At 42.9% G+C, this 20431-nt stretch overlaps 1 protein-coding gene across 5 annotated transcripts in view; it reads right to left on the reverse strand.

The window, feature by feature from the left end:
- Positions 1 to 1419: 1419 nt before the first annotated feature.
- The window catches only part of UNC79 (unc-79 homolog, NALCN channel complex subunit), a 160987-nt gene continuing 141975 nt past the window's right edge, over positions 1420 to 20431 (reverse strand). For 4 of the 5 annotated variants that reach the window (XM_060261829.1, XM_060261828.1, XM_060261826.1 and 1 more), the window contains 6 exons: positions 14475 to 14650; positions 12533 to 12719; positions 10734 to 10931; positions 7094 to 7171; positions 4746 to 4787; positions 1420 to 2452 (listed from right to left, as the gene is read on the reverse strand). In XM_060261829.1, the coding sequence (XP_060117812.1) occupies positions 2252 to 2452; positions 4746 to 4787; positions 7094 to 7171; positions 10734 to 10931; positions 12533 to 12719; positions 14475 to 14650 (882 nt within the window). In that variant the 3' untranslated portion in view covers positions 1420 to 2251. The remainder of the gene's footprint in view (positions 2453 to 4745; positions 4788 to 7093; positions 7172 to 10733; positions 10932 to 12532; positions 12720 to 14474; positions 14651 to 20431) is intronic. The other variant, XM_060261827.1, reaches the window with a different exon arrangement.

A 20431-nucleotide genomic window follows, 5' to 3' on the forward strand; every position in this document is an offset into this window, starting at 1 on the left:
ATCTTTGAAACCAGCTCTGCCAGGAAATGAAAATGAGATAAATGTTTAACCTGGAAGAGGCAAACACCATGTATTAACTATTCTTCTTCTAAATATATAAATAAGCCACTTCAAGCAAGTCTCTGGAGAGGCAGCATATAGGCATTTTCTAAATAAATCTAAATAAATTACACCTTTTATTAAGACTAACTGAAGTAACAGAGCAAAGTGTTCAAGCTTTCAAGTTCACCAGGCTGGATTTTTTTTAAAACAGCTTTTATTTTGCTATGGACTCACATGGCTACCCTTCTCATAGATTGCTGCCTGGACATGGTGAGAGGGCTTCCATGGTTCAATGAGGCTGTGGGCTATGCTGTCAAGGGCCACCCAAGATGGACAGGCCACAGCAGAGAACCCAGACAAAATGTGATCCACTGGAGAAGGAAATGGCAACCCACTCCAATATCCTTGCCAAGAAAACCCCATGAACAGTAACAAGAGGCTAAAAGATATGGCGCTGGAAGATGAGCCCCTCAGGTCAGAAGGTGTCCACTATGCTACTGAAGAGGACTGGAGAGTAAGGACAAGTAACCCCAGAAAGAATGAAGCAGCTGAGCCAGAGCCAAAAGGACGCTCAACCGTGGATGTGTCTGAGGGTGAAACGAAAGTTCGATGCTGCAAAGAATCAATGCAACAAACATGAATTTGGACGAACTTAGGAGGACGATGGAAGATAGAAGGATTTGGCGTGATGTGATCCTTGGGGTCACAAAGAGTTGGACTCGACTGTGTGACTGAACAACAACAACAACAACAAAACATGGCTACCTGTGACTTTTGTCTACTTTGCCTTAGTGGACAAAAAGAGGGACTTTTCTGCTGATCAAAAAGAACCTGAGAAGGCACAATTATGCAATATTAACACAATTTGAACACACACATGAACACACGAAGCTGCCTGATACTGAATCAGACCTCGGTCCACTGAAGTCAGCATTGTCTGCTCAGACTGGCAGTGGCTCTCCAGGGTGTCAAGAGGTCTTTCACATCACCTACTGCCAGATCTTTTAATTGGAGGTGCCAGGGATTGACCCTGGGGCCTTCTATATGCCAAGCAGATGCTCTACCACTGAGCCACAGCCCCTCCATATGTGCTCCTTTGACTCCACCAAAATTAACCTCCATTATTGTAAATAGATAACCACATTTTTCTATGATCCACAGTTAAGGAACCTGTGAATTCTGTCTGGCATCACAGGAACCTTGGATCAACTGCTGTGTTTTGTATTTTCAGTTGGATGGCTTCCATATTGTGCTCCTTCCTCCGAGAAGACCAGGAATGCAACCTGATAAAGCCATACCAGTTGACCATTCCAACCAGCAGAAATCCAAAAGTCTTAAGATCACAGTCTGAAAGATATCTCCCCAGACTCCTTTTTTTAAAAAAAATCCAGTCTGATGAAGGGTTCTGGAAAACCTGAAAGCTTACACACATTGTTGTGTTATTCAGCTGGTCCTTAATAAAATATATCACATGGCTTTTATTCTTGGATTTGGTGATGGACCAACACGGCTACCCAAATCTTCGGTCTAAGGAGCTGAACACAGATCTCTCTCCTGGAGCTCTGAGCGGTCCCTCCAGCATCATTGGCCCCAGAACCACAGCTGGATATCCCACCCTTCTGCACTGGCCATGCTTCCAGGTCATCATGAGCATCTGGAAAGAGGAACTGGCGAAAGCCTCATTACACAATCACTGTTTCATAGAGACAAGTTCTATTGCATTGCCAAGTGAGAGCTTTAAGACAAAAAAAGGCATTAGAGAGGATAATTAAAAACCCTGCTTATTTTGTAGTAATTTAAAAATAGCAGCACAGGACTTTCATTGGTATCTTTGTCTACATACAATTTTGAAATTTAAAACAAAAGTTAATAAGGGGGTCATTTAAAAATACAGATATTTAAACATCTTGTTATACATACATTAGGCTTCCTTTAGCAAATCCTCATTTTCAGATATCAGGTCCCATAGACTCTATGGGGCATTGCTCATGTGAACAAAGATTTACTTGTGGGGATGGTTTTCGGGTACCATCAGACCACTAGCCAGCTCACCTCTTTCCATATAATCTAGGAGACTAAAAAGTGTAGCTACAGTACTTATATAATGTTTGTTTTTTTGTTTTTTTAAAAAAATGGCATTTAATTTTTTTTTAGCATGAGCCCTGTTATTGCTAGACTAAACTGAAGCTTCCAGCATATTCTGCACCGTTCATAAAGGATAAAACTGAGATGCTGCTTCAGACGACTGGATTTCCACTTGAGCCATTTTAAACCGGGTGCACTGCAGCCATTTGCGGAGGACGGAGGCGATTGTGCTCATCTGGCCAGACCCCTGTAACATTCTAAGGCTATGGTGGTTCACGTTGTTCTGAATAGCTTGCAGGCGAAGCTGGAGCCCTGCAGACAAATGCTGTAAAAACAGAGGGTTCTGTGTCAACACTTTCTTCAACACCTACATGAAATCCCAATTGTTATCATGCAAGGAATCATAGATGGAGGTTAAAAACTAGGAGATTTCCCCTTCCCCAAGGGAAATTCCCCCTATTTTATGACCTCTGAGGGCCTGAAGCAAGCAATTTCTCTGTATGTACCCTGCCATTTTTTTAAAAAAATCAACACTCATCTGTCCTCAGTATTCTGGATCTTCTAGAGCAGAGATCCCCAGTGTGGGTGCATGGGGTGCCATGGAATCTGCTGACAATTTTTTTGGTACCCAGCAAGTATTTTTAGAAAGTGGGCGGGACCAGATGGAGCATTTGCCCATCAGGGATTCTGGTTGGTTCTGCAGATCTTTCTTTTAAAAAAACAAGTCATGGCTTTGGCAGCCATAACAACACAAGGATCTTTGCTGTGTGACTAAAGATAAACTGTGTGTATCCAATAAAATATTTTTAAACAATATGTTCATTTTAAAAGGAATCCTATTAGAGCTTCTGCCTGAAATGCTAATGGGTTATTATGAGAGTTATGCATAAACTAACTCCCTGATAATGTGTGGTTAGTTCCGCTTCCTGCAGCAGCCATTTTGGGGTTGCCTCCACCACTATGCACAGGTCAGCTGCTCAATCCAAATCATGGAGTGTCATGAGCAGAGAGTAGATGCAATGGGGGAAAGCGTTTGGGCAACCAATAGCTTGAAATTAGTCAGCTGAATGAACCAAGTTGTGCCTCCGGGGAAATACTGGGGGGAAATATTGCTGCTTTCCTTCCCTTTTTCTAAGTCAAAAGACTCTTTCTGATAAAGTAGTGATTCTCACTCAGTGGCTTACAGCCACGTGAGGCTATTTGACATGCCACCTGTGGTTGTTCTGAGCAATGGTCCCCAATATGGCACATGCCCCATGTTTCAGAAAAGTGGGCAATTTCTTTGCCCAGTGGGGCTATTGTTAGCAAGTGGTTCCCACCTCAAAACAGTCACCACTGAATGTACAGGTAAGCTGCAATCCTTAAATTACAAGCTTCATACCAGAGATGGACATAGTAAATGTGGCTTTTAAAAGGTAGTCCCCTGTGCAAGCACCAGTCATTTCTGACTCTGGGGTGATGTCGCTTTCACAACATTTTCACGGCAGGCTTTTTACAGGGTGGTTTGCCATTGCCTTCCCCAGTCATCTACACTTTCCCCTCAGCAAGCTGGGTGCTCACTTTACTGACCTCGGAAGGATGGAAGGCTGAGTCAACCCTGAGCTGGCTACCTGAACTCAGCTTCCGCCAGGATTGAACTCAGGTCGTGAGCAGACAGCTTGGACTGCAGTGCTGCAGCTTTACCAATCTGCACCACAGGGCTCCTCATGTGGCTTTTAGCTGATGGTAATTGCAGGTGTGCTCCTTTGAGAGCTATGGATTGAATACTACTGTATGCATGTGTGAATCACACATAAAACACAAATGGACTTTTAGTCATCTGATATCTCTTTACCTACAGAGCTTTCTGAAAAAAACAATGGCGCATATTCATCTGCCAGTCTTCAAAGCTTTAAATAGTCTTAGAATGGGATTAGACAGATTCATGGAGGACAGATCCATCAAGCGCTACTAGCCATGGTGTTTAAAGGGAATCTCCACATTAGAGACAGTAAGTCTCTGAATACCCAGTGCAAAGAGGCAAAATCAAGGGAAGACCTTGGCTTCCATACCATGTTTTTTTGACACCCCCTCCCCCAGGATAACTGGTTGGCCTCTGGGTAATACAAGTTGCTGGACTAGATGGACCACTGATCCAACAGGGCTCTTCTTAAAGGTTGGTATACCCACATGAATGTTTTAGCACTTGATTACTGCACCATGAAATGATGATTTGCATGTATGAATAGTCCATCGCAGATTTGATACCACAGACATAATTTCCTTTTTGCTATACATCAGCTTAAACACACTGCTTTTCAATAAAATCCTTTCCCATGTTCAGCGGCCAACTGTCCATTAATTGATGAGCATACATGTGTGCCCCAGGTCTGTGATATCTTGGATGACTTGATGCAAAATGTAGGACAGTCACTGAACTCCCTTCTTCTATATACCAACTTATGAGACATTGGCATGTTCCACCGGAGTGGATTTTGTGACTATCTGGAATTCCTGAAACAGATTTTGTCACAAAATCCAGTGCACTTAATTCTTCCAGTAGGTCTCATGATTATAAAGGCCAATCAGTTTCAGTCAGGAATGTGTTGAGGGGATGTATAGATGGAAGGCACCATTACCTTTAGATTTGACTGAATCATTGGTAGCCACATTGGAATCAGCTGTAAGAGAGAAGCTCTGTATTGGTACAAAACCATGATAGATCTGTTAAGAGTTTCAGACTTGTAACTAATGTATTTAGTTTAATTAATATTCTTAGTTCAAGGAACCATAGTTCAGTGGTACAGTGCAGGAGAAAGATCCCAAGTTCACTCCCTGGCATCTCCAGTTGAAAGATGTTAGGCTGCTGATGCTGAGAAAAACCATGCTTTCCCTGAGACTCTGGACAGCTGCTGACTTAGGACGACCAATGACAGAAATAAAGGGAGAAACAGCAGAGAGGAGATGCTGTTTACAAACAATATTAGAGCTAGAGGAACCTAAAGACTGTAGCCTCTCTTGTCTTTCCACATGGTGCTTCGGGGGGCAATTTTCCCATGTTTTTGATTTAGCACTGCAATGCCAAACAGGGACCATAAGACATTTTGGTTCTGACAAACCCTTGCAGTCCCACTATCTCAATTCTACACTTTTGCATTGGGGTGTGGGCCTCGTTTGTATCTTCCTCTAGAGTGAGAAGTAACTTAAGACCAGGTGTTGTTTGTCTAAGAGAAGGGAGATACTATTGGAAATATGTTCAAATGACCCAAGTTTCCACCTGCCCTGTTGGCTGAAATTTCTGCCTGTGTCATGAGGACACTTTTCCCCTGTGCCACTGCAATAACATTTTCATCAACAAAATATGAGAGAGATTCATATTTTGTTTTTATGTAACTCAAGAGCCTCTCGAAGGGCAAAATGCTGGAATGAATTAAACAAAAGTTCCCCTCTTCTCCATTTCCCCTGAACAACAACATCCGTTTTGGAAAGGGATATAGCCAAGTGACCTACAAGCTAAGTTCAAAGCCTTCCAGCTGCATCAAATTACCAGTTCCTTGTTATTATTTAATGTTATGAGTAACAAACTTAATCTCCTGTGCTACCTCCAGGCCAGGGAGAATTCAGGTCCTATTGTCCTCAGAGAGCAAGTACAGTGTAGTGGATAGAGTGTCAGACTTGAGGGTCCAGGGCTGGCCATGAAACTGGGTAGCTCTCTCTCAGGCCTCTCTCAGGCCTGATAATGGGTTTAAATTAAGGGTGGGAAGGTATCAACTGTATATTAGGAAAAACATTTTTACAGTCAGAGTTCAACAGTTGAATCAGCTACCAAGAAAGGTGGTGAGCTCCACCTTGCTGGCCATCATTAAGCAGCAGCTGGACAAACACCTGTCAGGGATACTCTAGGCCAGAGGTGGCAAAACTTGCTTAATGTAAGAGCCACACAGAATAAATGTCAGAAGTTTGAGAACTGCAAGGAAGGAAGGAAGGAAGGAAAACTAGATGGGGGAGGAGGGGGGAAGGTGGAAAGAAAGCAACTTAAACTTGAAACGCATTCTTCAAGCGGCCAGCTGCCTTGGCTTGGAGAAGTGATTTGAAGAGAGAAATTCCTTCTCCAAGCCAGCTGATAAGGCAGTGGGGGGCTTCAAGAGCCACACAATATGTGTGAAAGAGTCATGTGTGGCTCCCGAGCCACAGTTTGGTGACCCCTGCTTTAGGCTGAGCCTGCACTGAGAAGGGGTTGGACTAGATGGTCCCTATGGACCCTTCCAACTCTGTAATTCTATGATTCTAACTCAAACAGTTCTTGATAGGATAAAATGGTAGAAGAGTGGGTATAAAAGTGTAACAGATAGTACCAAAAGTAAAAAAAAAAGTGTAACAGATAGTACCAAAAGTAAAAAAAATGCTGTAGTGCTTGTTGTGTTGTTACTAAATACCAATCTGGAGTATCTGCCTATCTAAGCTTTCACACACAGTGAGATAATGCACTTTCAATGTACCTTAGTGATCGTTTGCTACTGGATTTTCTAGTGTAAAAAGGGAAATCCACTTGCAACCATCATGTGTCTTCAGGAGCTATCTTCCAGGGTGCCAAGGAGTGGCAGTATAGATCAGGGATCTCAAGAGACCGAGGGTAGGCACCGCCTTTTAGACCTTAGCCATTGCCTTGAAATGGATTCTCACTGACAGCCAGCATGGAACAGTGGTTAGAGTGCCATACTACAATCTGGGAAATGTAATTTTGAACTTCCATTCTGCCATGGAAGCTTGTTGGGTGGCCTTGGGCCAGTCCCTCCTAACCTCCTTCATAGGGTTTCTGTTGGGAGTGAATGAATCATAGAGTTAGAAGTGATCTCCAGGGTCATCTAGTCCAACCCCCAAGGAACAAGGAATGACCTTGGGATCTTTGGGATGAGGTTTTAAACAAATTTAGGGCCCCCCTGGAGAGAAAAATGGACTGTAGATATCTAAAGAAATTGAGACCCACCTTAACAAAAATAGTTGAATTGCATTCCTGCAAAGCCTCCATTAAGCTGATCACATGGAGACACACCATCTCTACCATCTGAGGGGCAAAGAAGTATGTCAAGATAAAATACAACATTTCATGAAAACTTCCACAGCATTCTCAATTCATTTATGCCTTTGACATACCACCCTGGACCTGGCCAGTTACCATTAATCATAGAGCTAGAATTGTGTTTTCTTTTTATACTTACTGGATTGTTTCTCAAAACTAGCTTGCTCCAAAATCATATTTATTCCTTGCTCAACTGAAGTGATTTACAGTTCTGAATCTGCAGGGAGCCATGAATATATATCACATCCATTTCTCTTCTAAACATGAGAAATGTCTTACAGAAACTATTTTTGGTGTTGCAAATATTGTCCTCTGAACAAGTTCTGTGCACAGGGTTATCATCTTCCAGGTGGGGCTGGAGTTCTCCCAGAATTACAATTGATCTCCAGATCTCAGTTCCCCTGGAGGAAATGGCAACTTCAGATGGTAGATGGTATGGAATCACAACTTCACTGAGCTCCCTCCCCTTGCCAAACTCAATCCTCCCCAGGCACCCTCCCCAAATTTCCAGAAATTTCCCATGCCCAATTTGATACCCTGGTGTTGTGCTGTGTGCTTCCTCTTCCATTTGCACAGCATATATTCTTTTTGACACACAGGAAGTATATCCTATATATATAAAAGCTGTTTTGTCTTGGCAAACCCAAGCTTCCTCATTGGTTGGGATTGTGATCAACCTTTGGACCGTCAAACCATCAATCAAGAGTACTTGTGTGCCATTAGTTGAGTCCACTCCTCTCTCCTGCCCAAGTGGCTGCTGCTAACCAACCAAGCTGATTCTGTCAGTAAAAGGCAACCAACCTCGGTTCTGGCAGTTGCTGGCTCTCCCTACTCTCCCACTGACTGAGCCGCCTGCCACTATGCTTCACAGAAGAGAGAAACAAAGCCTTCCCTCAATTTGTTGAGGGAGGTAGGAGGCAGGAAAGAGCCAGAAAAAGCCTCCCTCAATTGGCTGAGGGCTCCTCCCTCTCTTTCTTCGGAAGGGAAGCAGCCAGAGACGGGGGTGGGGTGGGGATGGCATCCTGTAGCAGCAGACCAGATACAGAGAGGGAGGGAAAGCAAGACAGAGTAAGAGAGATTGAAGTTCTGTGCTTAAGACTAACAACATTATCAGAGACAGAGTGTTGCTCTGAAAGGTATCACAAAAGGCCTCTTGAGGGAGAACTCATTGGGGCCAGTCCTGACTACGGCTGCCAGTTCCAGGTTGGTGGGAAATTCCTGCAGATTTTGTGGTGCAGTCTGAGGAGGGCATAGGAGATAGAGCTTCAGAGTGGGGTCTGCTAGACCCAGGTTCTTGCTGTGGAAGCTGAATGGGTATTTTCAGACCAGTCACAGACTTTTAGCCTAACCTGTCTCACAGGGTTGTTGTTTAGATCAAAGGGGGAAGAGGAGAATGATGTAAGCTGCTTTGGTCCCTACAACTGTGGAGAGAGACTGTCCTTTTCCTAGGTAGAGGCTGCAGGGAGGGAGTAGACAATGGAAAGCTGGAGTCAGAGAGGCAGTTAAAGGAAAGGAGACAGGGTTGCCAACTCCAGGTTAGGAAATTCCTGGAGATTTAAGGACGGAGCCTGGAGAGGGTGGGGTTTGAAGAGTGGGTGTGCTATACACACCCTCCTTGAGAACCACTGTTGCCAATCTCCAAGTGAGGGCTGGAGATCACTCAGAATTACAACTGCTTTCCAGAGAGAGAGTTTGGTGTAGTGGTTAAGTGTGTGGACTCTTATCTGGGAGAACCAGGTTTGATTCCCCACTCCTCCACTTAGACCTGCTGGAATGGCCTTGAGTCAGCCATAGTTATCACAGAGCTTGTCCTTGAAAGGGCAGCTTCTGGGAGAGCTGTCTCATACCCACCTACCTCACAGGGTGTTTGTTGTGGGGGAGGAAGATAAAGGAGATTGTGAGCCACTCTGAGACTCTTGAGTGGAGAGCAGAATATAAATCCAATGTCTTCTTCTTCTTCCAGATGGCGGAGATCTTCTCCACTTGAGGGGGGGTGGGGGGTGGGGAGTGAATGCCTTCACTTGGGTGGATGGGAAGACAGCAAGGGTGGGGGAGCACTTGCCCAGAGTCTCTTTCTAGAGTCTGTTGTCTTTCTCTACAATAGGCCTTATTCCTAGTAATAATATAAAATATGTAACCAAGTTGATACAACCGATATGCAGATCAATTGGGCAGTAATCCTAAATACTAATATCTAGGGAGACTGCCCAACAGGTCTGCGTATCCAATGTATCAACACTTGGTTACATATTTTATTTTATTACAGACGTGTTTGTAACTCCACCATATGATAAATAAAACAAATCCTCAAATAGAAGTTTTAGAGGAAGAAGAAGCGTGTTCCACCACAGGCACTACCTAATGTTCATGGAATTCATTCACAGGATCCAAACTATTATTTGAAGCTTGGTGTTATGTAAATAAAAGAAGTAAATCAAGGCAACCAGAGAAATTACAGTGCTTGGCCAAACCATGTATAGATTTCCTATCATATTGCTAACACAATTAACTCCTTGGAGAGTAATTTAATTTACTTGGCAAAGAGTAGACCACTACATTTCAAAACAGTGAGTGGGGGATGGTATTTCCATGCATTTTATACACAGTACTGCCACTGCAGGGAAACTGAAGAGTGTCTCTTCAAGTCCATTTGGGTGCCACATAAAGATTTTTGGCCATATCTGAGAGCTCCTATATACAGGGATTGGGGGGTGGGCAGAAGAAATGCAGCCATATCTAAAATTTTATAGGCTAGTATAAATATCCTAATGGAGGCCTGTGAAAACTCATGTCAGATGGTGAAGATGAGGTAGAAGGAGAGTATCCCCCACCCTCTTCAGCAGTTCTGAGTGCTGTTTTGAAGAGGGATCCCAGATTTCTCTACTGTGACTCATCTTTGAGCAGCTCCACCACCTTCTCTTTACCTTCAAGAACTGTGAGTTCTGAGGAGAGGGCAAGGTGGTGCCCTCCCCTCACACATAGCAGATAGCTCATACAATCAGCTCCTGAGAAGACAACCAATTGCCTGAGACATTTTTAAAAACTGTTCATTGTTTTGCCTTCTCAACTTTTAAGCTGGACACCACCTTGGATGTCTTGAGAAAAAGGCAATACAGAAATGCATCAAATAAATACACACAGTCCTCCTTCAGAGGAACCCACATGCCAGTTGTCCTCCGCACACCACCTACCTGTTCATCCTAGAAAGCAGCAAAAGGTGATGGCACCGCCAGCAGTGTTTGATCTTTCTGCAAGAACCATTTCCCCTTGGTGCTTTAAATATGTTTTCCACTCCCATCAAATGCCCAGTTTTGCTCACTAGATTCTACTGCCAACATAAGAGCAGAAGCTCAGGGCATCATACAGGGTAGCCCAGGAGATCTGTTCCCCCAATGTTATTTTTTTATTTCAAACACCTTTACCCTTAATATTGACTTCAGAGTGTCTGGATTAAGTCCCTAATGTCACCTTCATCTTAAAATTATAAACCCCTTGCTTTTGGTTTAGCTGAAACAACTGCTAGGTCTGGTCACTCCATCTGACTCACCACCTTGTTATGTGCCATCAGCTGGAGGATGCTCGGTGTCACTCGGCTCCAAAATTCTAGAGCTGTAAGGATTGCCGTGAAGCTAAATTCAGTCTGATTTTGGACAGTCGGAGCCACTGCCGCTTGTTCACAATATACAGTCCACAGCTGGGCAAATATAAAGGCATGGAAGAGGGAACACATGTGCAAGACGGATGTCTGAAGGAAGTGAAAGAAGACGAGAAAAGGGACTTCTTTCAAACAATGCCATGATGGGTTGCATACATTCTCCTTCAAAAACATTACAATGCAAAAATTCCTTATTCCACTACATGCACACCTGTCAAAGTAATACTAATCAAATACCATTCTGTCAAGAATCCCCCTCAGATTTTCTTTCCTGTCAGCATACAGTGAGTGATATGTCAACACATTCATATTGAAATGTCTAGTTTACATTCAAAGGCTAACATTAGACAAAAAGGATAGAGAACTTGATATCTCTGAAAAATCACAGAGTTCTTTGGAGTGTGGGAAGGCATCAATGGACTATTGCAGCCTAGGCTGCTACAATAGTTTGGGGTCTGAGAAGTTCCCACATAAATCCATAAAGCTGCCAGAAAATACTGTATAAAACTGTGTGTAATCCTTGTGGGCAAATTTGTTTCAGAGAGGTTTATAGAATCAGAATTTCTGTTTCATACTTCGCAGTATTGTCATTTCTGGTGGATCTTCTGACTGGGAGAGAGTATGATGCTACAGTGACATCCCAGCTAGGTCAAGTTAGGAATTGTTATAATTGATACATGTATACAATACAGCCAAGAAGGGAGGGGCAGATGAGGAAAATAAGGTTGTGGGCCATACAAGTGGGAGAAGCCAAAAGTGCCTCATCTTTTGCAATAGCCAGAGATTTCAAAGGCTATGGCCAGCATCTAACAATTCTAGGTCTCATCTGAAACCTGCTTCCTGCCCTTGTTGGTACCAAATGTACAAAACCTAGAATAAATCAGGCCTCGGATTCAGTGGCAGCTCTTGAACCTTTCTGAGAGTTCCACCTCCTTCTGAGAGTTCCACCTCCTTGTCCATTGAATAGTATCTGCAGCTGCATAGCAATCCCTGGATGAGCTCCACCACCTATTTTTCTACAAAATGACCCCTGGAATAAATATACAGATGATTTTTAGGGAAAAAATATTCAGCCTCTAAGCCCACTCTGCTCAGAATCCCAATTCAAGTTGACTCAGTGAGACTTTCTTTCAGGATAGTCTTTTTAGGATTGTACTGTGGGAAAATGAAGATCATCCAGGCCTCATTCATTGGTCAGATGGCCAAAAGCTGCTGAGAGCATCCACCTCCTTACCAGAAAGATCTCTGATGCAGCCATCGCCTCCCCTATAGCTGCAGATGCAAGGAATGGATGAACCAGTTTTAGTTAGTACCACCACTCCCCAGTCAGAGGTCTAACAACTGCAGGCTATTCTCAGAATCACTGTCACAGGACAAGAGTTCTTTTGGAAGTATGTACAAAATATTTAGGGAATCCTGTTTCTTTAAGGGTTCCTACTTTTTAATTAAATGTAATAAAATATTGTACAAGCTATAGATAGAAAAGGATACAAATAAATCCATATATCTAAGTATAAATCTGTACATTTAAAACTGTATCCTACATAAAAGAGCTTTGATAATTCTATGGAATTTAATTTGGACACTAGGCAAGATTCAGCCAACAGGACCACGCAAGTTAGCCTGTAAGCCTATACAGCACACTGCGCTGAACATCATTTATTCACAATAATCTTACATAATTCTCATACCTTGGACTGCTCTGGAAACCCAATCAGGATGACAATGAGGTGATCAGCAACATGAGAGCCGGCGTCCAATGGGATGGGCATACAAACCAAAGGGGAATTTGGACAGACGACATTATGTGTCAATGACCCCAGAAGAAGCCAGGAGAGCAAGCGGATATGAGTTACGCATTCAATAAATTCTTTGGGCCTGTTGGACAAGAATAACAATAAAAAGTATGCCGTGGGTAAATTTCTTACCCTTTCAAAAGACCCATCCAAACATGGCTCTTGCACAGTTTAATGAAGAAAAGAGATTCTGTGCTTTCTTACAAGCAACATAATGGCTGGATCCTGTTGTGTCCCATAAGTGATTTTAAGTCTGAAAGCAGGCAATAATTTTTGATGAAGGTCCATGTGGTTTGAATACGGCATCATTTACCATGGATTTTACGCCAACTTTTATTTTGCCCTACTGTCATCTTGTGGTCAAATAGTAACTATTTGAAATGACAGGAAAATGTGTTTACTAGGCATGAAAGAGGAACAAAAACATACAAAATGAGCTGAAACATCTCATTCATACTTCCTCCAAGTTTCTCTCAAAAATCAAATCAAGTTTAAGACCATGTGATGAGGCCTTCAGAAAAGCACTCATCTCTACTAGACAATCATTTGTAAAATCATATATGGCTAATAACATAGACTCCCTACAATTTTTGTTAAATTGTTTTAAGCTAAAGGGCACATATTTTCATTTTTATTATGTTGTATAAAGCGATTGTTTACTGGGAACTGGACCCAAGCCTGTTTATGAAATTTAAAACAGTTATATGCTGGGCTTGACCTGGATAGCCCAGGCAAGCCCAATCTTGTCAGATGTTGGAAGTTAAGCAGGGCTGACTCTGGCAAGTACTTGGATGGGAGACCTCCTTGGAATACCAGGAGTGGGAGGCATAACAGGCTGTATCAAACCACTTCTCTGAATGTCCTCCATGCTTCAGTGGGGGGTCACCAGAAGTTGTCATGACTTCCAGAAATGTATGAACAAACACACACACAAAATATAAAACAAAAACAAAAAAAACAGGTATTTGCTGCCTTTCAGAGACCTGCTCAGGTGGCTCACAATGTAACAGACAAAATCATAAACTATAAAAGCGTTTAAATTAGCATACATTAAACCCAGAAGCATAAAAGCATATAAAAGCAATTATAGCAGATATACAATGTCCTAACACTAACTGGTTCAGGAAGCGCTGAAGAAATTATTCCTTGCTAAACTGAAAATATGTGCATTAATGTTATTGCATTGACAATATACTGCTTGCCACGCCTATTCTAACTGCAGCATAAGCATGGTGATGCCATATTCTGCCTGGCAGTATCAGCTATGAAACCATTCAAACCTCATCTCATTTAGCCATGAAGATACCATAGGAATGCTATACTGTGCTTGCAACCTCAGCTCCCCCACTCTAATGTTGAAATGATAACATGGGCCTAACTATAGGACAATTGTAAAATTTTCTCAACTAACATATAGAAGTACTCTGAATACTTGAAATGTGCTATAAAAATACTAAAAAATATTGTTAAATAGATGCAAAACATACACAAGAGTTAAGCTCACAAAATGACCTTTCCAGAACATCAGTTATTTTGAAGAGTTATTGCACAATTGTTAGTTGGAGGGATGTCATATCATATTTTCCTAGTGCTCAAATCACAACATTTTGATATTAGGAAAAGGCAATTGCACCACCCTTCTCTGCAACTACTGGACACACTGCTATTGTAATCTCTGCCTGGAACACAGCTATATATACCTTTTATGGACGGCTCTTGGGCACTGCCTTTGTGGTGATGAACATCACAACAGCTCCTCTCCATCCTATCCACATCATTTGTTGATCTATTCAAATTGCTACTTTTATAACAATGTTTATGACCAACTATGTCTTACCCCTGTTGCATTGCAGATGGAGGGTGATATAGCCAAGGTAGATAGCGAACTACAGCCTTGTTGTCCCTGTGGTTGCCCCGCGAGATTTCCATTGCAGCAATTTGAGCTAAACCAACTTTGAGATGCCCACCAAAAGTGTCTTCGTGGAGTGGTTGGGAACACGTCTTCATGTGACTCTAGGGTGCAAAGGCATTCAGTGTATTGAAGGAACACAAGGGATATGAAAGGCATTTTAGAAATAACAGTATTAGAACATTCTCCAATTTCAACAAGAATTATTAAGATTGTTGTTATTATTTGATTCAAAGGCGTACACAATGAGTTGCATCCAATGGTTGCTGTGTGGGCAATTTTCACTGTTTCCACACTCTCACTGTTAATGCCTCCCCTCCCATTGTGTCCTATGCTGATCTTGGAGATCTCCTAAACTCTGCAGGCAGAATTTGGGAGGACACAATAGTCTGAACTTGGAGAAGGAAGGCAGTAAAGACCCTTTCTTCACAATTCATTGGATGCAACCCAATATCATCAATCAGCAAAGAAACAGAAACAAGTACAGAACACAATCCAACAATGAGCCAGTAGCTAACAGGGAAATTAGCATATATTCAGTGTTCCCTCTGAGCTAAGTTAGTGTGAGCTAGCTCACAGTTTTTTAGCCTCTGGCTCACACATCTTTGTCTTAGCTCAGGAAGGGTGGCCCCAGAGCAAACTAATTTATGCAGTAGCCAAATCGCTCACTCACAACTTTAATACCAGTAGCTCAGAAAGCAGAATTTTCACTCACAAGACTCCACAGTTTAGAGTGAATATTGCATATATGATCCCCATTTGCAAGGAAGAATAAATGTATAAATTGACTCCACAATGAAGAATCAATCCTAGGATTGAGAGGAACTTCAGAACCAAGGAAAGCTTTTACTGATCAAGTCCAGTAATGCTTCTCTGCTGTAGATGTCATCTTCTGGGAGGGCTACACAGTAGGTGACAATAAAGAGTCTTCTGTTGTTGCTCCATATTACAGGGCTTTTTTTGTAGAAAAAGCCCAGAAAGAACTCATTTGCATATTAAGCCAAACCCCTGATGTCAGCATTGTTTCACACAGGGCTAAGCTTAGCAGGAACTTATTTGTATATTAGGCCACACCCCCTGATGCCAAGCCAGCCAGAACTGCATTCCTTTGCGTTCCTGCTCAGAAAAAGCCCTGGTTATGGAATTCATTACCCCTTGAAAATCACCAAGTTTGAGCAACTGGTCCATTTAATGGGCTTTAAATACAATTTATTTTGATTATGTTTGTATTCATTTTCATGTTTTATGGGTTTTTAAAAATAGTTTTCATCTTTCATAACTTTTATAGGCTTAATCTGCCGCTGTCTTTATATTGTAAATGGTTTTGAGTTCTGCAATGGAGAAATACAGCTATTAACTGGTTTAAACAGAAAAAACAAACAGAGACTGTTTTGAGTTTACTTCTAAGATATTTATAGATCTTTTTTCATATGTACAAATTTTAATAGCTTTTAAAAGTTTTAATTGGCTGCTGATCTTGTTTCTCTCTATTTATTATTAGTAATGACACTGATATGGCTTCAAATTTAATAAAACACAGTATTCTTTTACTTCTTTATGTAATGTAATGTAATGTAAAATTTTATTTCTATCCCGCCCTCCCCCGCCGAAGCAGGCTCAGGGCGGCTAACAGCACTTCAAGTAAACAATACAATACAATACAATAATAAAACATTAAATTCACATTAAAATTCACATTAAAACAATCAATAATTAAACATTCCTAATTCAGCACTGGCGGTAAACATTATTAATCTAACGGTAAACATTAATTCAGTTATTAGTAAACGCCTGTTTGAAGAGGACGGTCTTGCAGGCCCTGCGGAACTGATCTAAGTTCCGCAGGGCCCGCACCTCCTCTGGGAGCTGGTTCCAGAATTGTGGGGTCGCAGCGGAAAAGGCCCGAGTGCAGGTGCTTTGAAGTTTGACTTCCTTTGACCCAGGGATATTCAGTCTGCTTTTTCCCACTGACCTCAGTGCTCTCTGGGGCTCATATGGGGAGAGACAGTCCCTCAGGTAGGTCGGTCCTTGGCCATATAGGGCTTTAAAGGTTATGACCAGCACTTTGTACTGGATCCGGTATACAATCGGCAGCCAGTGCAGTCTGCGCAGCCCCGGCCATATATGCTCCCATCTTGGGAGACCAAGTAACAGCCTGGCCGCCGCATTCTGCACCAGCTGCAGCTCCCGGGTCCGGTACAGAGGCAGCCCCATGTAGAGAGCGTTACGGTAGTCCAGTCTTGAGGTGACCGTCGCGTGGATCACCATTGCTAGGTCCTGACGCTCTAGGAAAGGAGCCAACTGCCTCGCCCGCCTCAGATGGAAGAATGCTGACTTGGCAGTGGCTGTTATCTGGGCCTCCATTGATAATGAAGGCTCCAGTAAGACACCCAGGCTCTTTACCCGCTGCGCCGTCTTCAGCGGCGCCCCGTCAAAGGCCGGGAGAGATATTTCCTTCCCCAGAGTGCCACGACCCACATGGAGAACCTCTGTCTTCGCTGGATTTAACTTCAGCCCACTCAGTCTAAGCCACGTTGCAACAGCCTGCAAAGCCCGGTCCAGGTTCCCCAGGGCGGAGGTGGGCCGGCCGTCCATTAGTAGATAGAGCTGGGTGTCATCTGCGTATTGATGGCAACCCAGCCCAAATCTCCGGGCAATCTGGGCGAGGGGGCGCATATAGATGTTAAATAACATCGGGGAGAGAACTGCTCCCTGGGGCACCCCACAGTCTAGTGTGCGCCTCTGGGATCACTCACCCCCAATCGCCACCTTTAGCATTTTATAACCTAAAATATTTGAAATTTTTGAAGGTCTTATTTTACCAAAGGATAGATAAGGTGGGACATACATTCTATAGATAAATACACACAAATGCTGCTAAGATAATTGTGCTGATTTCATCTATATTTTATTTAAATACTGTTTGCCATGTTGAGAACTGATTTGAGAGGAAAAAGTGACTGAACAAATAATGTGCCACCGAGCACCACTGACTTGCAGCCAATTCATGGTGACCCCATCAGTGGGTGTTCAAGGTGAGCAGAAGTGGTTGGCCATGGTCTGCCTGTGTGGTGTAGTGGTTAAGTGTAGGGACTCTCATCTAGGAGAACGAGGTTTGATTCCCCACTCCTCCACATGCAACTGCTGGTGCAACCTTGGGTCAGTCATAACTCTGTCAGAGCTGTTCTGGAAAGAGCAGTTTCTGTCAGAGCTCTCTCAGCCCCACCTACCTCACAGGGTGTCTACTGTGGGGAGGAGAAGGGAAAGGAGATTGTAAGCCTCTCTGAGACTTCTTCAGGTAGTGAAGGGCAGGGTATAAATCCAGTCTCCCCCTTTTCTTCTTCTTCTTCTCTGAACAGCAACCCCAATCATCCCATCCAAGTACTAACTGTGACCAATCCAGTTTAACTTTCCATCTCTAATAACCTTGGAGTAATCTGGGCTATTTAGTTCTGCAGAAAATAAATTCTAAAAACATTGGTCAGTATACTCCTTTCCACCCATTCAATCATGTTGTGACCAAACCAATGTTTCATTCAGGCACTCATTTCCTCAGGGTACAAATTATGGAGGAATGTTTCCACTGTTCCTTCTGTTTTATTAAACTGCTTGGCATTTAGCTGACTAGCAAGAAGACATGAACCCTATGAATCCTCATCTCCTCTGCCCTTAAAGGCTTCTAATCTCTCTCCTCCACGAGGTCATTCTCTTTCCTCATTTGCATTTGGCAGAGCAAACTAATGGCCATTCAAAGGGTGAGTACTAAAACAACTGCAATTCAATTTTCCATTTTTTCCCCTGCCTACCCCCAACTTTCCCACAATTTATGTAGCTCAAGCTCATTGCAAATAATAAAAAAATCTGAAGTCAACAAGATAAGCAGTGGAGATTTCCAGGTATAAGAGAGTGCCCCATATCTGGGTGCAAGACAATGACAACATCAGAATGTCTTTTAAAGAAGTATTCCAGAGGTTTCCTTTGTAGCTATTCAGAAATCCATAGAGGATGACCTGGGTAGCCTAAGAAAAACATGTGAGGTTCCACATTCTATGCTGCCAATGCCACTAAGCAGCCACTAAGGGGAGAGGGATATTGGTGGGTATCCAGTGCTAGCAGCCAAAGATCCGTACCATGTAGGAACTCGATGCTGACTTGACAACAGCCCTTGGCATGGGTTAATAAGACCAACAGCCCATGCTTCGCACTGCTGGCTAATCAGCACCTCCCCATTTGCACAGTACTGCCCAGCCACCCTCTGCTGTTGCTGTCATCACTGGCAGCCATTGGTAAGAACCTCTTTGCCCTTGGTTACCATTTAGCACTACGTTTCCTTTCTCTTCCCTGGCTGCTGGACCCGGGTTGGGTAATCCTGAACTCTGAGCATCTGGCAAGAAAGTTTCAGTAAAAGAAATGGAAGAGTCTTAAAGGTTTTTATTTCCAAGATTGATAAAATAGACAGTAGAATTGATTAGAATACCAAACAGCTTAGTTTTAATAAGGAAGAAGAGAATAACAGCATTAAGCAGTTAAAATTGGGTTGGAGTCATCAGGGCCAGTCAGTACACCTGCACATTTCCTCTTCCCTTTTGTACTGGCTAAAGGTAAAGGTTGTTACTCGGTTGTTACTGACCCATGGGGTTACATCCCATCAGGACATTTTCTTGGCAGACTTTTATAGGGTGGTTTGCCATTGCCTTCCCCAGCCATCTATACTTTACCCCCAGCAAGCTGAGTATTCATTTTACCGACCTCAGAAGGATGGAAGGCTGAGTCAACCTTGAGCTGGCTACCTGAAGCCACTAAACCCACTTATACTTGCTAGTCCTCTACTATCCATGCTCTTAACTACACATAGAATCAAAGAGGTGGAAGGGATCCCAAGGGTCATCTAGTCCAACCCCCTGCGCAATTAATGGGGAAGAAGAAGAAGACCACAGATTTATACCCAGACCTTCTCTCTGAATCAGAGTCTCAGAGTGGCTTACAATCTCCTTTATCTTCTTCGGCCACAACAGACACCCTGTGAGGTGGGTGGGGGCTGAGAGGGCTCTCCCAGAAGCTGCTCTGCTCCATATTTTTATCCAATCCCCTCTTGAAGCTGGCTGTGCTTGTAGCTGCCACCAACTCCTGTGGCAGTGAATTCCACATGTTAATCACCCTTTGGGTGAAGGAGTACTTCCTTTTATCCGTTCTTACCCTACTGCTCAGCAATTTCATTGAATGCCCATGAGTTCTTGTATTGTGAGAAAGGGAGAAAAGTACTTCTTTCTTTACTTTCTCCATCCCATGCATAATCTTGTAAACCTCTATCATGTCACTGATTGACGAATTAAAAACTAATAAATCACCGGGTCTGGATGGCATACAGACGTTTCTCCAAGCTAAAGAGCCCCAAGCGTTTTAACTTTTCTTCACAGGGAAAGTGTTCCAAACCTTTAATCATTCTAGTTGCCCTTTCCTGCACTTTTTCCAATGCTATAATATCCTTTTTAAGATGCAGTGACCAGAAATGTACACAGTATTCCAAATGAGACTGCACCATCGATTTATACAGGGGCATTATGATACTGGCTGATTTGTTTTCAATTCCTTTCCGAATAATTCCCAGCATGGTGTTGGCCTTTTTTATTGCAATCGCACACTGTCTTGACATTTTCAGTGAATTATCTACCACGACCCCAAGATCTTTCTCTTGGTCATTCTCTGCCAGTTCACAACCCATCAACTTGTATTTGTAGCTGGGATTCTTGGCCCCAATGTGTATTACTTTGCACTTGGCCACATTGAACCTCATCTGCCACGTTGACACCCACTCACCCAGCCTCAATAGATCCCTTTGGAGTGCCTCACAATCCTCTCTGGTTCTCACCACCCTGAACAATTTA

The sequence above is a fragment of the Heteronotia binoei genome, chromosome 21 (genome assembly GCF_032191835.1).
Source record: "Heteronotia binoei isolate CCM8104 ecotype False Entrance Well chromosome 21, APGP_CSIRO_Hbin_v1, whole genome shotgun sequence".
Lineage (NCBI taxonomy): Eukaryota > Metazoa > Chordata > Lepidosauria > Squamata > Gekkonidae > Heteronotia > Heteronotia binoei.